This window comes from Microtus oregoni, unplaced genomic scaffold (assembly GCF_018167655.1).
Source record: "Microtus oregoni isolate MIOR12 unplaced genomic scaffold, Mior012 000009F_ref0000495, whole genome shotgun sequence".
NCBI lineage: Eukaryota > Metazoa > Chordata > Mammalia > Rodentia > Cricetidae > Microtus > Microtus oregoni.
Window position 1 is genome coordinate 11131824 of NW_024543068.1, and position 15041 is coordinate 11146864.

At 50.0% G+C, this 15041-nt stretch overlaps 1 protein-coding gene and 1 long non-coding RNA gene across 2 annotated transcripts in view; one reads left to right on the forward strand and one right to left on the reverse strand.

The window, feature by feature from the left end:
- Esrrb (estrogen related receptor beta) overlaps positions 1-11690 on the reverse strand; it is a 154008-nt gene extending 142318 nt beyond the window's left edge. The window contains exon 1 of the mRNA XM_041658388.1: positions 11596-11690. Within this exon, the coding sequence (XP_041514322.1) occupies positions 11596-11597 (2 nt within the window). The 5' untranslated portion in view covers positions 11598-11690. The remainder of the gene's footprint in view (positions 1-11595) is intronic.
- A 248-nt stretch (positions 11691-11938) lies between these two features.
- On the forward strand, positions 11939-14171 carry LOC121452146. The gene is made up of 3 exons (XR_005974817.1): positions 11939-12039; positions 12897-13035; positions 13927-14171. It is a non-coding gene; the product is annotated as an uncharacterized LOC121452146 (long non-coding RNA).
- The last annotated feature ends 870 nt before the right edge of the window (positions 14172-15041 follow it).

Sequence of the window (15041 nt, forward strand, 5' to 3'; positions counted from 1 at the left end):
CACAGACACTTTTTTTTCCTTCTCCCAGACAAGGTCTCACTCCATCCAGGCTGGACTCGGGCTCACACAATCCTTCCTCAGCTTCCTGAGGGCTAGAATCACACACCTGTGCTATCACAAGGGCTTCATCAGTACATGCCAAGTATGTCGGATGCCTGTCTCATCCAGACATGGCTGGGAGCAAGCCCCCTCTCCCTACCACAGAACTCGTGACCCTAGAGTATAGCTGTGATACAAGAGGTTCCCTGCTAGGAGAAACAGAGGCATTCAAAGCAGGATGCAGAGAAGTCCTTGGGGGTCGTCCACCCATCCACTCTGCGGACATCCTTTCTATAGACAAAGGCACCGAGACAGGGAGAGACAAGCGGCTTGTGCAAGCCACCAGGCGGTAGCTTGCAGAAGCTAACGTAAGTGATTGCTCAATATGGTGATCTAAATCTCAGCTTTATTTCCGTACACAGTTTGGTTGCCTCCACGACAGTGCCTGGCTACAGCAGTAGAGTGTCGTATTTCAAGGTAATATTTCTGATATTTTTAGCGAACAGATTCCTTGGGTTTAATTATAATGCATTCACTTGTTCTCCCTCCCTCCTTTCCTCTCTCTCTCTCTCTCTCTCTCTCTCTCTCTCTCTCTCCACATTCCCCACCTTAAATTATTGGAAAACTCTCCCAAAAATAAGTCAGGAAAGCAAGCGAAAAAGGTGCTAAGGACGTCAAACTGATGATGCCACAGAGAAGTGGGTAAAGAACACCCCAGATGCTCGCCCTGCTCTCCTGTGTGTGGTTTCACCCCTGTGCTCATCTTCTGTCTCATCCCTATGTGATGAACATCCTCTTTTGCACACATTTTATAACTTCCGATACATGGCATCTGCCTGTCTCTTAAGATTTTTTTGTTTTTAACTACAATCCTCTGATCAGTATGACTGACTGCCCAACTGAGCCCCTCGGTCGCAGCTGGCCTTCCTTTGAAAGGCCCATACCCAACAACAGAGTTACGAGTTAAGAGTCTGCCAAGAAAGATGCCATCCGTGTGTGTCTGTGACCCAAGAGCAATGTCTGAGCTCACAGGAGCTAGTTTCCATCTCGGATCCCTTCCTCTGAGCTAAAAGCGGCACTTCCTCCCTGCTTCCCAAGGAGCTGTAGCAGATGGGCGGCTGAGGTGGAATTAGCGCGAGTCATTACATGAGGGTGTTCTCGATTGAGTACCCCAGAGTAAATAGTAATTACACGTTCCTTCTAGATTACTCTCAGCCTGAGATGTGGGAGAAGAGTCATGGATGGCTGACCACAATACCCTGAACGCGCACACGTGCGTACAGACACACAAGCTGGTCACAAGTCTGGCTTTGGAATTTTCCCGTAGGAGCGTATTGGCGGTTCTGCAGCTCCTTGGAATACACAAATCCCACACCCCCACACCTCCAGGCGCTAGAAATTGCCCTTCCCTGTTCCCATTTTTCTTTCCTTGTTGAGTATTCCCAGAAGACGTCCCATCAGCCATGTGGGGAACAAGCAGCCCCCCCCCCCCCCCCCCCCCCCGCTTGGTTACTCTCTACAGCGAAGAATTGGCCCTATACAGAAACGCACTGTGGGGACTCACAGACATACGGGGCAACTTATGCAACTTGTTTTCTGCCTTCACATCTACATACCAGCACCATATATGCTGGCTGTGGGTGCATAGATTTGCACACAAAGGTGAGAAACTTTGCCTGATCGGCCCAACCCCAAAGAGTAATATTCTTACTGTGTTACTCAGGCTTTCCTTTAGTCACTGTGACAGAAATCCCTGACAAATGACAGGAGGGAGGAACGGTTTGCTTTGGCTCACGGGGGTAGAGGCTTCAGTCCACTCCATGGAGAGGCAGAGCCTCGTAGCAGAAGGGGCATGGGGTGCAAGGCTGCTCCCCATAAGGTAGCCAGGAAGCAGGGAGAAGTCCTAGAAAGGGGCCAGGGCTAATGTGACCTCTAAAGGCACACCCCCTTGCAACCTAACTTCCCAACAGTCTATTCAGATTTTGATTCTATCAGTTGTATTAAAGCCATTGATTAGGGGCTGGAGAGATGGCTCAGAGGTTAAGAGCATTGCCTGCTCTTCCAAAGGTCCTGAGTTCAATTCCCGGCAACCACATGGTGGCTCACAACCATCTGTAATGGGGTCTAGTGCCCTCTTCTGGCCTGCAGGCATACACACAGACAGAATATTGTATACATAATAAATAAATAAATAAATAAATAAATAAATATTTTTTTTTAAAAAAACCATTGATTAGACCAAAGCCTTCATGATCTGGTGTCTTTGGAAGTGCCCACACAAATGTACCTTTAGTAATCTAGGCAGTTCTCAGACCAATCAAGATCGACCCCCATACACAGTTCCATATTTAAGAGTCATCCAAAACCAAGTAGCCAGAACTGAGATCATACAGATAACGTTATACGAACAGAGCAGGTTGTATTTATATATTTAGGAATATATATGTATATTTATATATGTGTATGCATATGTATATAACAACAATTAAAGAAAAGGATCCATGAATTTGAAAGAGAGCAAATAGGGGGTACACGGGAAGGGTTGGAGAGAGGAAAGTGAAGGGAGAAATGATGTAAGTATAATATAATTTCAAAAAACAAGTGAAGTTATTATAAAAAAGGGGTAACTGTGCACATGTGGACAGTTTTAGTGTACACTGTCACACACAGTCCTTTGGTGTACGCTGCCACGTGCACTGGCCCTCAGCTCACACGGCCACGCAGACCCTCAGCTCACACGGCCACACTCAGACCCTCAGCTCACACGGCCACGCTCAGACCCTCAGCTCACACGGCCACGCTCAGACCCTCAGCTCACACGGCCACGCTCAGACCCTCAGCTCACACGGCCACGCTCAGACCCTCAGCTCACACGGCCACGCTCAGACCCTCAGCTCACACGGCCACGCTCAGACCCTCAGCTCACACGGCCACGCTCAGACCCTCAGCTCACACGGCCACGCTCAGACCCTCAGCTTACATGGCCACGCAGACCCTCAGCTCACACGGCCACGCTCAGTCCCTCAGCTCACACGGCCACGCTCAGACCCTCAGCTCACACGGCCACGCTCAGGCCCTCAGCTCACACCGCCATGCACAGTGCTGGACCGGTTATTTCTTGAAACCATCTCAGCTGTAGCTCTTTCCCTGATCTTTGTAAAGTGACCAGGAAGATTCTGGAAGGAATGTAGGGATTTCGAAAGCCTCTTTCCTCCTGGCCTTTCTGGCAAGGGGCCGTGGAAAATGCTTAGAGCAGCCAACCTGTCCTCTCCTTGCCCACTACAACGACTCAGAGCGAGCACTGCCCAGGGGACGTTCATGTGTCCCCTGTGGTCCTCAGCACTCCATTAAGGAAGTGTTAGACAACAGAATGGCAGCTACTTTGTCCATCATCACAGCAGGTGGGAAATGAGGGAGGCCCTGCTTTGTTTTCTGCTGCTGGAATAAACTCAAACAACCTGAGGGAGGAAAGAGTTAACTTAGTTTACACTTCCAGGTCACAGCTGGATTATACTTCCAAGTCACAAAGACACCACAGAGTCAGGGCAGGAACTTCCAGCAGAAACCACAGAGGAGCCCTGCTTCCTGGCTTCCTGGCTTGTCCTCGGATGCTTTCTTACACAGCCAAGGCCCACCTGCCTAGGGACGGTGACACCCATCAGGTGTCAATCAGCACGATATGGTCACAGAGCAATCTGTTCTAGGTAATTGTTCAGTTGAGAGTCCCTCTTCCTCAGGTGATCGAACTTTGGCAGCCTTGTCTGGCTCTGAGGCCTGCTTTTACTCAAATATCGTCTCAGAGGCTATGGTATAGTGAGATAGGTTAATTCAAAACTGTTAAGAGCTTCCACTCTTGGGGGTTGTTTCTTCTCTGGTTTTTATTTTAGTTTCTCAACATCCTTAGAAGATTCAGAGCAGAGACCAGCCCCCATCGGCAGGCAGGGAAAACACACTATGGAGAAACTAAGCCTTGCAGAAGTCCCCAAGGGCTGTGCTTCTTCATTCAGTTGCTGCCCAAGGCCAGCTAGAAGAAGGGAAGCGGGTACCAGGACTTCCCCAGGTGTGAGGAAGCATGGGTACCATGCGGGAGGGGGAAATGAGGCCCATGAAGCCACAGAAGGGCAGCCTCTGCTAACTGAAAACAAACATCAAAACTTTGGAGCTATGTGTTTGGAGTGATAGTCCTGACTAATTTTCTTAGTGGTTCTCCAGGGTGCTCAATGAGAGTGGGGTATGGGAAGGCAAAGAGGAAGGCAAGCTGAGAAAAATAATAGTAAATCCGCAAGGCCCAGCCAAAGCCACATCTGGGTCCCTGGCTTCGGATGACGGAGACGTGGGCTAGCTGGCCTACCGTGACTTGTTATGCTACAGACACAGGTTCATCAGGACCATCACTGCTCAATGTGGGCTACTTAAAGCTAGAGAGCCTACAAGACCTCCCGCCAACCCTCCTGTCACAACCAAGGGAGCCACATTCTGCAACTTGTGAGCACCTGTGTTCCCACGCACCAACCCCTTTGACATCTGTCCTCGCCCCACCAAGGCCTGCAGATGGAAGAGGGCTTCCTCAACCCAGGGCCTCTCTCCAGCTGGCATCAATGTTCAACAATGCTGTGAATACACACGTGTGCACATGAGTGTGTGTGTTTATGATTATCGAGAATGTCATTTACGTTGTTCCTTGAGACAGTTTCACATTAGCCTGGGACTCACTGATTAGGTTAGGCTAGCTGGCCAACAAGCCCCAGGGATCCCCTGTCTCCATCTCTGTAGTTCTGGACCCATGAATGACGTCACCATGCTAAATCCCCCACCCCCAAACACATACACTCCACATCATTTCAGTCCGTCGGTGTCCTTTGAAAATCAGAGTAACAATAATTTCCCAGGAGGTCACAAAGAGAAGGTAAAAAACAACAACAACAACAATGCCCTGCATTTCTTCTGCCTGCTTCCCCAAACTGAATTGTGCACACATAGAGCACACAGTTGTTACCTGACCTCACCTTTACAAGGGGCAGTAGGGCCCCGCCCGAGATTGGTACAGAAGTAACCCACCCCGTGACAGTTCTTTCTGCAGTCTTAGCCTGCCCCTTCATCGTCAGAAACCCTAAACTGCTCACACATCCACGTACAGAGCCTACCCCAGCAAGAATTTTACTCTTGAATATTGCTAGAAAGATCACTAAGCCAAGCTAATCAATTGTCTCAGCCAGCTACCAGTCCCCAAGAGACGCCCAGCCTTTTCATTGCTATCATTTAACCCTCAGCGGTCCAGGGTTCTGCACTCCATCTTCCCCCACAGTTGCAGTGATGCCCTTCGGGGGTGGGGTGGATCTGGTACCTGGAAGGATGCTCCTGGCCCACCACCACCTTTCAAAGGCCTTGTCTGCGCTAATGGAAGCAGACACTCTGCAAGGCTTCAGAGAGAAGGGCTTCCTCTTATGTGCACCCCTGGGACCAAAACGGCCTGACAGAGTCTGAACGGCCAGAGGAGGCAGGTACTGCTGAGAAACGGGAGAGGAGGACAGGGCCTGACAAAGGAGAGGAATAGATGGCAGGGGAGGGGGGGGATAGTTGGGAGAGAGGCACCGTTCAGCAATTAAATCTGACATCAAGTAGGCAAAGCTGAAAAGGATGTAAAAATTCCTGGGAAATAGCCTGTTCTCTCTCTCTCTCTCTCTCTCTCTCTCTCTCTCTCTCTCTCTCTCTCTCTCTAGACTGGCAGAGAGGGAAAGGGCTGGAGCCGGGACCATGGCAGTGGATCATGAGCTGCTATAGTTGATCACGTAGATAAACGGTTCTCAGCCTGTGGGTCGCAACCCCACAGGGATCACATATCAGATATTTACATTACAATTCATAAAAGTAGCAAGGAAATAATTTTGTGGTTGGGAGTCATCACAATGTGAGGAACTGTATTAAAGGGTCACATAAAGGGTCACAGCGTTAGGAAGGGTGAGGACCACTGGTCTAGATGGATAATCAAAGTCTCAATTCACTCCTCCTGTGATTAAGGGATTGGACATGCCCCTTGAGAGAAGAGATTCTGTAATTCGTTTGAATGCATTCATTGAACACTTACTGTATGCCAGATACTGTGCCAGGTACTAGGGGCTTCAATAGGGAGGTTGAAAGGGAGGTGTGACAATTCAAGTGTTTCCTGGCAGTCCCTCTGTTGCTAGGACAGTGAGCAGAGAGGAGGAGGAAGACTACAGGTCACGCTGCAAGGCTGGGTGACGTTGTGGTCCCTGTTCAAGATTCCCCACTTCAACCGGCAAATAGAGGGCTTCTCGGTGGGAAAGAAAAACAGAACCCACTGCTCTGTGGCACAGTGAGTCCCCATACATGCCTCTGAGGGCAGGAGCACCACACAAGAGGATAATCATTGTAAAACCTACCATGGTCCCCACTAGGCTCTAGACTCTCTCTCTCAAGGCAGTCCTAACAAGAGAAAAGGGGACCAAAAAGTCACCTGCAGCCCTATGGTCACAGGAGTGCTGGCTTTACCCAGACTTATTCAGCCTGTTCTGTATGTAACACCAGAAAATGGCCTCGGAGAAGGAGGAAGAGAGCAGGATGCAGGATGGTCTCCAGACCCAAGCACCAAACTTCTCACCAGAATATGAGCCAGGACCCAGAGCATGGACAAAATTAATTTTCAGAGCATCAGACACGTCCCTGTCTGAACGATGCTGCCCCAGGCCCATGCTCTCTCTACTCTCTCACCGTGGCTTAAAACCCCAAGTCCTTTTCAGGCCCAGAGGTCCTGGGCACCCTGAGCTCTGCTCCCAGTGGGGGACTCCATTGACTGCTGAAGAGTGTTGACTCGAGACTCCACATCTGACAACGCAGCAGGGAAAGCGGCCCTCTGTGGAGGTGCACGCCACTTCCTGGGGCTACTACATCCCAGGGTGTGCAGAATCGGTGCTCTGGACTGAGCTCAGGAAAGATGTATATACATCGTTTGGACAGGGCTTGAGCAGTTTGTCTTCCCCGGGAGACAGATTCTATCCTGAGCAGAGGGGACCCTGTGGGTCTCTGTGGTCCACTGGGAAAGGGGGTTGGGAGTGTTGGAGTCCTAACTGTCTGAGCGCATGTGCTGTTAGCTGTACCTCCAAACTGTTAGCAGAGGCATGTGGGACATGCCTGCTCAGCAATGGACTAGGCTAACGCGGGAGCAAAGCGAAGATGGCCCAGGTCTAGGAATGTGGTCATCGTGACACACCCCACTGCAAGTGGATGCAGCAGAGAGGGAGGTCATGGAGAGTGGAAGCCCCAAGAAGAGGAGGGCTTCACAGGAAAGGCGTTGAGGGTACACAAGGACCACCTGAACAAGACGCATGGGCCACCACTCGTGAGAAAGCTGTGCCCAGTTCCCCGGAGACAGTCGCTCAAAGATCCCAGAGGAAGCAAGTCAGCTGACTTCAGAAAAGAGGGGTGGCAGGAATCCAAGTTAAAGAAACAGAAAATGTCCACCTGGTTGGTGACAGGAAAAGACGCTATCACAGAATGCCCATATCAGGAACTTGAGAAGGAACCCTCAGTCAGAGCCGGGACCCAGGGTTTGTTCAGCAGTCACATGCATGGCTCTGCCTTCTCCCTTGACTGAACTCCAGAGAACAGCAGAGAGAGGCGAAGGAGTTTTGCCTGGGCTTGGACGCCTCACCTCAGCTTGGCCTTGACATGCCTCAACCTTGGCCAAGTTGCCCCTGGCTTTCTCAGGCTGGAGATCAGGGAGATCACTACCTGCCTTCACCTAGCACTGGCGAGCCAGAGAGACTGGCGGGCCTGGGGAAAGGGAGCAGAATGGCAGAATCAAGCAAAGGGACCCAATTGTAGGTCCCAGGCACTGGCTGATTCGGAAGTTCCTGTTCCAGGGACAGGGACAGATGCTGGTTCTCTGTGCTGCCTAGGCAACACGAGGGACTCTCCAGCAAATGCTGGCAAATTGAGCCATTCCCCTGTCTCTTATTCTCACTTCCAGACTAGAGAAAGAGATTGATTTGAGGAGCCATAATCTCTCAACTCCTCCAAGCCTCGGAAGGATGGAGCAGCCCAGCCTGCTGTGGGGTTCGGCAGGTCGGAACCCTTTAGCTGGCTCCGGCCCCAATCTCCATTTCCACTATGTGAACCCAGCTCCCCCTCTCCACAGCTCCACCCCACCTTCCACTTTGAGGCGCCCAGAAGTTCTACAGCTGCCTGGAAACACTGATGACTTAACTGGTCTAATTTTTTTTTCCCCAGCAGCCCTGAGGGGTTTTAACTCTTTCCTCCCGCAGAAACCCAGCTTTTGGAGTTGAAAGTTTAAACTCTCACTGGGAGACTCATAAATATTCGGAATCACTCTCTCCCTCTCTGTTTGATTAGGAAATGAGCCTTTAACTCAATGTAATCCCCAAGCCATTAACAAAAAAGCCCTCAACAGCTCCACTATTAGAATTTCACTCTTAACCCTCGGAGGATTGAATTAGATTAACATAACTACCCACAATCTGAGTTTATTTTCTGTGCCAGATAGAAATGTGTTTTCAGGAAAGGCAAGGGGTTGGGGGGGGGGGGGAGGAGGTAGGCAAAAAAAAAAAAAGGAGATAGATAATGAAACGTAAAAAATCGAGATAAGAAAGAGATGGCCAGAGATTCTGTGGAACCGCAGCGATGGAGAGAAAGAGCTGTCCCAGGGTCTTTGGTTTAAAGTCCCTGCCAGCTGCCACTTTTTATTCATGGGGTTTGGAGAGACCTCAGCTACCTAAATTGTTTGAATCAGGAGAGTACTTCCTGGCATTTGCCATCCCTTCTTCCTGGAGATTAACGGTCCTGCACCTGAGCCTGCAGCATTCCAAAGCACCTGCTCATTGGCCCCATTGTCCCCAGTTTGGGAAGAGGTCAGAATGGATTCCTGTGTGCTCTAGGGAAGGAAGGCACATGAAACCACAGTGCGCGCACACGAGCAACAGCTTGTTGACATACACAGAGAGGGGCAACGATGCCAAGGATTGTGTTAGGTCCTGCCTACATGAAGTCACAGACAGCTCTGTGACCAATTGCATTTAAGAAATCAGTTAGGGGGAAACAATGAGTCTGGTGGGAGCTCGGACCACATACAATTAATGGTTATTGAAGCAGAAAGCAAGTAATCAGGGGTTTACGCAAATGCCCTGGAGTTTCCCCCAACTGCATCCCCACAGGGAAGCCCAGAGGCGGCAAAGACAAGGCCTCCATCAAGCTGCCCAGCAAGCCCCCAGCCCATCTGAACATATCTGCAGGTCAAGGGAGAGGGCAGATGGTTTTAAGTGTTTCCACAAACGCTCTCTCCCAGCTAACAAGAACACAGACTCTCCCCGTTACCTTTAGTCAGGAGTCCCCACCAGACAGGCCTCGGGGTGCACATGGGGGAGGGAGTTGGTGGGGAGGAAAGGACTGGCCCTGTGTTGGAAGGTTAAAAAACTGACAGACTTCCTTTCAGAAGCCCCCGAGCTCAGAAAGTCCGGGAAGCTCGGCTCCGCAAGCAGTGGACCTCTCCGATCTCTGTGCACAATGTCTCAATCACTTGATTCGCACGAGCCTTAATTAACAACAGCCCACAAAATCCCACCCCAGCACATTGCAGGGAAGGCTTAGCAGGATTGGCTTGTCAAAAGAGACCTTGGAATAGGAAACAATGAGAACTTGACACAGGACAACGTACCCAGCTTTCCCTTTCTTGAATTCTTGGACCTGTTTTGATACTAGATCCTAAACAATAACATCCACCCTCTGTACTCTTTTTTCCTCTCTTTATTTTTTTCTTCTTCTCACTTTCTGGTACAGAGTCTCATTAAGCAGCCTTGGCTTTCCTAGAAAACACTCTGTAGACCAGGCTGGCCTCAAACCTACAGAGATCCACCTGCCTCTGCCTCCCAAGTGCTGGGATTAAAAGCGCACACCACCACAGCAGGCCACCTCCTTTTATTCTGCGTTTTTCCACTGGTGAACATGTGAAACTCGCCTTCTCCTTTCTTTGACTTCCCGTCCCATTCCTCCCCCCAACAGTAGCGAATTAAAGATATTAATAACCCACCATAAAATTCAGGTAGAAATAAAGACCCAAGAGAAAGGCAAGCTAAAACGAAATGAGCTCCAATTGCCCCGGAAGCATATGTGTGCCCCCACACATTATTTAAATTTCATCAGCTGTTTTGCTGACAAACCTATTCTGCACGTCATCAAAACCAATTCAGGCCGACTTGCTTTGTTTAGTGCTTTTAAATGGAAGTGAGGATTGTTTCTTTGCTCCGATACCATTCCCTTAAACAAATCTAGAAGTAGTCCTTAGCAATATAGCATCTGGTAACCGAAGCATAAGTAAATAGAAACTCATTGGGGAGAGGATGGAGTCTATTTAAAAACTTCTACATAGTGTACATTAAATACCAACACATAGCTTTTTGTTGTTGGTGGGTTTTTTTTCTTCTTCTTCTTTTTTAACTTTAAGGCCTTTTCTTCCAGAAATGCTATGAAACCAATCTCCTCAAATGCAGGAATTCTGGTTAATATGACCCATTATCTAGAAACTAAAGTTGCAAAGTTCCACGTGAAACTCATGGTAGGCAGATAAGACTCAGGACAGCAATGGGGCGGGGGTGGGGGGTGAGTGTGTGTGTGTGTGTGTGTGTGTGTGTGTGTGTGTGTGCGCGTGCACGCTCCAGAGCCACCTGAAGAGCAGGGTTGACCCACCTTGTGTGCACTGAGCCCAGTTTTGACAAAACAGGTGACTTTTCCTCCCCAATGAAGGGTGCAAAGCCCCCCACATCTGGGTTACTCCTTTTCCATACTTCTTCCTAACCCAAGTTTCTTAACTCCCACCAGAGTTGAGAAAATGCACCCAGCAATGGAGTCAATCCAAACTGGCAAGGAAAGGGTCGGCTGCTTTTATCTCCACTTTGTCAAGTAGAATCATTCCATGGAGGGGGCGGGGAGGGGGGTGTCCCCTTTCCTTGGAGGTGCTGGAAATAAGATAGTTATTGGAGCTGTCATGACTCTAGCTGATCCTGAAAGCTCCCAGGGTGCCCCCCGAGACTGTCAGCACCTCTCCATCATCACCCTGAAAACCCCCGAGAAGCCAGCCTTTGTCACCTCTCTCGCTCACCAAATGCTGAAGCTACCAACAAATGAAAGTTTTCACGCTGGGAGACATAACCACCCCACTGAGCCGTGTGTGAACTTGGCTTTGCCCTTTTGATTTACTTTACTTTCTCTCCACGAAAACAAATAAAATAAAAAAAACCAAAGGGCACCCATGGATTCCAAATGAGTTCGTGTAACCATCGCACCCAGCCACATGGAGACCCCCTGACCTTCTCATGATGGTCAGAGAGAGGCAACATTTACCTCTTGGCCACGCGGGGATGGATGGATGCTTCAGCGTGTGGAAATCAGGATCAAAGAGCAGGCGTGGGGAGATATTTTTATCCATTAAAATAAGAGAGCAAATGCACGGGAGAGGAGGAGGGTGTGTAGGGAAGACGGGAGGCACAGGGCAGTCTGGGGAGCGGTGAGAGAAGTTAGCTTACTTACATGGTGGGGCGGGCTGGAGGACGGGGCTGCTGAGGAATAGGACCGGTTGGTTACCCTCAGGTGTTCCAGTGGCTGATGACTCCTTGCTTGGCTCCTCCGACACCAGCTGACAGTCCCCTGTCTGTGTCTCTTTGTGACTAAGGACACAGTACTCCCAAACCTATAAATAGATTCCGACTCCGTGATTGATATAACAGGCAGCTGACAGGAAAAAAAATCCCACAACCATAACCAGGTCTCAAGCAAAACAGCAAAAACCTCTGGACTTGCAACTCCAGGGAGCCCCATGCAAGCTTCCTAGTCACCTATGGGGCTCAGGAAAGGGGGACGGGACGCGTATGGGCAAAGGGGGAGAACCAGGGCTGTTGAGTACTCTGGAAGTGTGGAAGACAATGGCTTCTTGAGTGGAGCGGCTCACTGACTCACTCGGGTCACACTGAGCTGGTGAGTACGGGTCTGTGCAAAGAGAGGGAGGAGCCTGAAGGAGGTCCTGACCCTGTGAAGGAGAGCTCCCCCGGCCCCTCCCCCCATCCTGAGCCCTGGTCGTCAGGGCCCTGAGTAGTCAACAGTCTGACTTGGGAGCATTCGTCAGCTCAAGTGCTTTCCACGAAAGTTTCCATTCCCCCTGCCAGATCAGGAGGCAGGGAGGGTGTGCGGTTCCCCTAGCTTGAGGGCCAGAGGGACTGTCCGGGGGCCAAGCAGAAGGCCCCTGGAGGGTAGAGAGGGGAAGGGACCCAGGAAGAAGCTGGAGCCAGCTGTGTCCCCGAGGCAGAACTCTTGCAAAGGCAGGTGGCATTCTCCATGAAAGAAAGGCCCATAGTGGGGGCCACCTGGTACCTGTTTCTCCCAGAAAGATTTCCTAGGAGGCCAAGTTCTGCAAAGGTTTCTTCTAGAAAATGAGCCTCACTCTTTTGGTACTAAAGGGTCTTTATAAAAAGAGCATCCCTTGCTCCAGTTTCTAGATGATTGACACGGCCTCCTTGGGACAGGTCAGTCCATATTCAGAAGCTAAACAAGGGGAGGAAGTTTCCAGAAAATAGTAGCATCATGGGGGAAGGACAGCAATATGGCTTAATCATGCCAGGCTATGAGCTTCAGCTTTTGAAGTAACTTGCGTATGCTCAGTTGGCATAGGGGCCATCCTTACAAGGTCCCCTTTGAGGGGGTTATGGAGTCAGCCCTTGTTGGTATGGAAGGGATGTAATAAAACCCTTAAAGCTTCCTGATCATGATTTTTTAAAGGAAAAAGTTAACACCCCTCTCTCTCTCTCTCTCTCTCTCTCTCTCTCTCTCTCTCTCAGATCCAGTTTTTCCCTCCCTAGGCTAGTAGGAATCACAGGATATGTGGCACCCAACCTGCTAAAGTCAAAGGCCTGTTTGACTTGTAGGACCTCAAATATCCTTGCTGCAGCCTGCCAGTGGAGGAAAAGCTTCATGAAGGTAAAGACAGTGCTTGTCTTATTCACCTTGTGGCCAGGGTTTTCATGGCAATTGATACATAGCAAGACTTCCTGACTGTGGACTTTCTGGCTGATTAAAGAAATGGATGAACGAGTGTATGAGCGAATGAATGGTACCCAAGACACTGGGAGTCATTCTTCCGGGATGTCAGAAGTATATGTTTCATGAGAATGCCCCTGGGAAAGTAGAGAATCTGGATGGGGACTTTGGGAGAATCCGTCTGATGTGTCCTTCATTTGTGCATGGTTCTGCGGGTGCCAGGCCAGGATGGCTAAGCAGCCACCAGTTTGCATCCTTCTAGAGCTAGCCTGGCCATCTGCAGAGTAGCTTGCAAGTGTTTCTGCTGGGAAGGCAGAGAGCTCTGCAGGGTAGGCCTTGGGAGGGGTCCCTGCTGATGGCCGGATTCAGAAGCACTTGGCACACATTCCCCACCAGGCGCCTTCCTGGGGAAAACCCCTCTTCTGATGCAGACTGAGGCCTTCCTTTTAGCATGGTCTTTCTCTATACAGTCACCAGCAGCTGTCTGGCTTCTCACTGACCCCCTCGCTGCTTCCCAGCAGAAAGCAGTGTGGTGCGTGTGTGCGCGCGCACACACGCATGTACATATGTGTGTATTTGCATGTGTGTGGGGTGTGTGTGTGTGTGTGCGCGTGTGTGTGTGAGCACGCGCGTGCGCGTACATATGCGTGTGTTTGCATGTGTGTATGGGGTGTGTGTTTCTCTCGTGGCCACAGTCCTCCCAGGCTCCCCCAGACCCCTGTGTACTGCCTGCTCTGACCCAAATGCACAAGACAGGAATTGAACGTGTGCCTCCAGGAAGCATTTGCTTAGCGAGCCCCATGAAATCCTGGTTTTGACTGTTATCCCCAGGCTGATGTCTGAACTGGTCCAGCCTCAGCCTCAACTCTTCTTCTAAGTGAGCCCAGCCTTGGATTCACCCATCTGAGCTGCCCCATGTGTATATGGGAGACGGGGGACCCCCAGTGATAACATACATCATCCTTTTGAATGCTGGCCATCATCATGGAAGACCACTAGACTCTGCTCTCAAGAGACTCACTGTCCCATCATGAATCTTGTCCCCCTGCCACCTGCAGGGCACCTACTCCCAAACACTAATCCATCAACTGACTGATTGTGCTGAATTCTTTCCTCTCATCTATTACCAGGAAACTCAAGTCATGTCCCCTTATTTCTCTGAGCCTTTGCTTTCCTTATTTGCAACTGGAAACCCCAAATGTCTAACTCACAAAACTATCATGAGAATAAAATGACTCAGTCCAAGAAGATGTGTTGGACAGTGTCTGGAGCACAGAGTGTCCTGTATAAATACCCAGGGTGTCCACATCACCCAGTGCATCCCTGTATTCTTTCTGGATCAGGCCCCTGCCCATCCTCATGGCCTCCCTCCTCCTTTCTTCAGTTCTTTCCAAAAGCTAGAAGTAGCATTGGTGTGACAGGCTGATGGCAAGTGCTCTGGCCCACATAGCCCCTGACCAGAGGTCAGAGGTCAGAGGTCAGGAAGAGAAGACTGAAGACTTTAGGATTTTAGTCTATCTACCCAAAGGCAGGGAAAAAGAAAAGCAAAAAGGCCCCAAAGACCCTGAATCATTCTCTGCAACTTCTCCTGCCACCGCAACAGCCAGGCTCAGTACACCTCCACCCCTCTCCAACATCCCATCGTTTTATCCAGAAGTACTCCACTCTGAGTGTCCTAGGATCCCTGAAGAGTTGAGGATCCTCCACCTCCTTGAACTTCCCATCCAAAAGTCACAGCATTGCTTTAAAACAGGTGATGCTGGTGTCAAAGAGATGGCTTAGCAGATAGGTGTGCCTGTCTCCAAGTCTGATGAACTGAATTCGATCCCCAGACCCACATGGTTGAAGAAGAGAATCTACTCCCACAGAGTTGTTCTCTGACCTCCACATGCATGCTGTAGCCCCCCCCCCAATACATAAGTATATATATTTTAAATTCAGGCAAT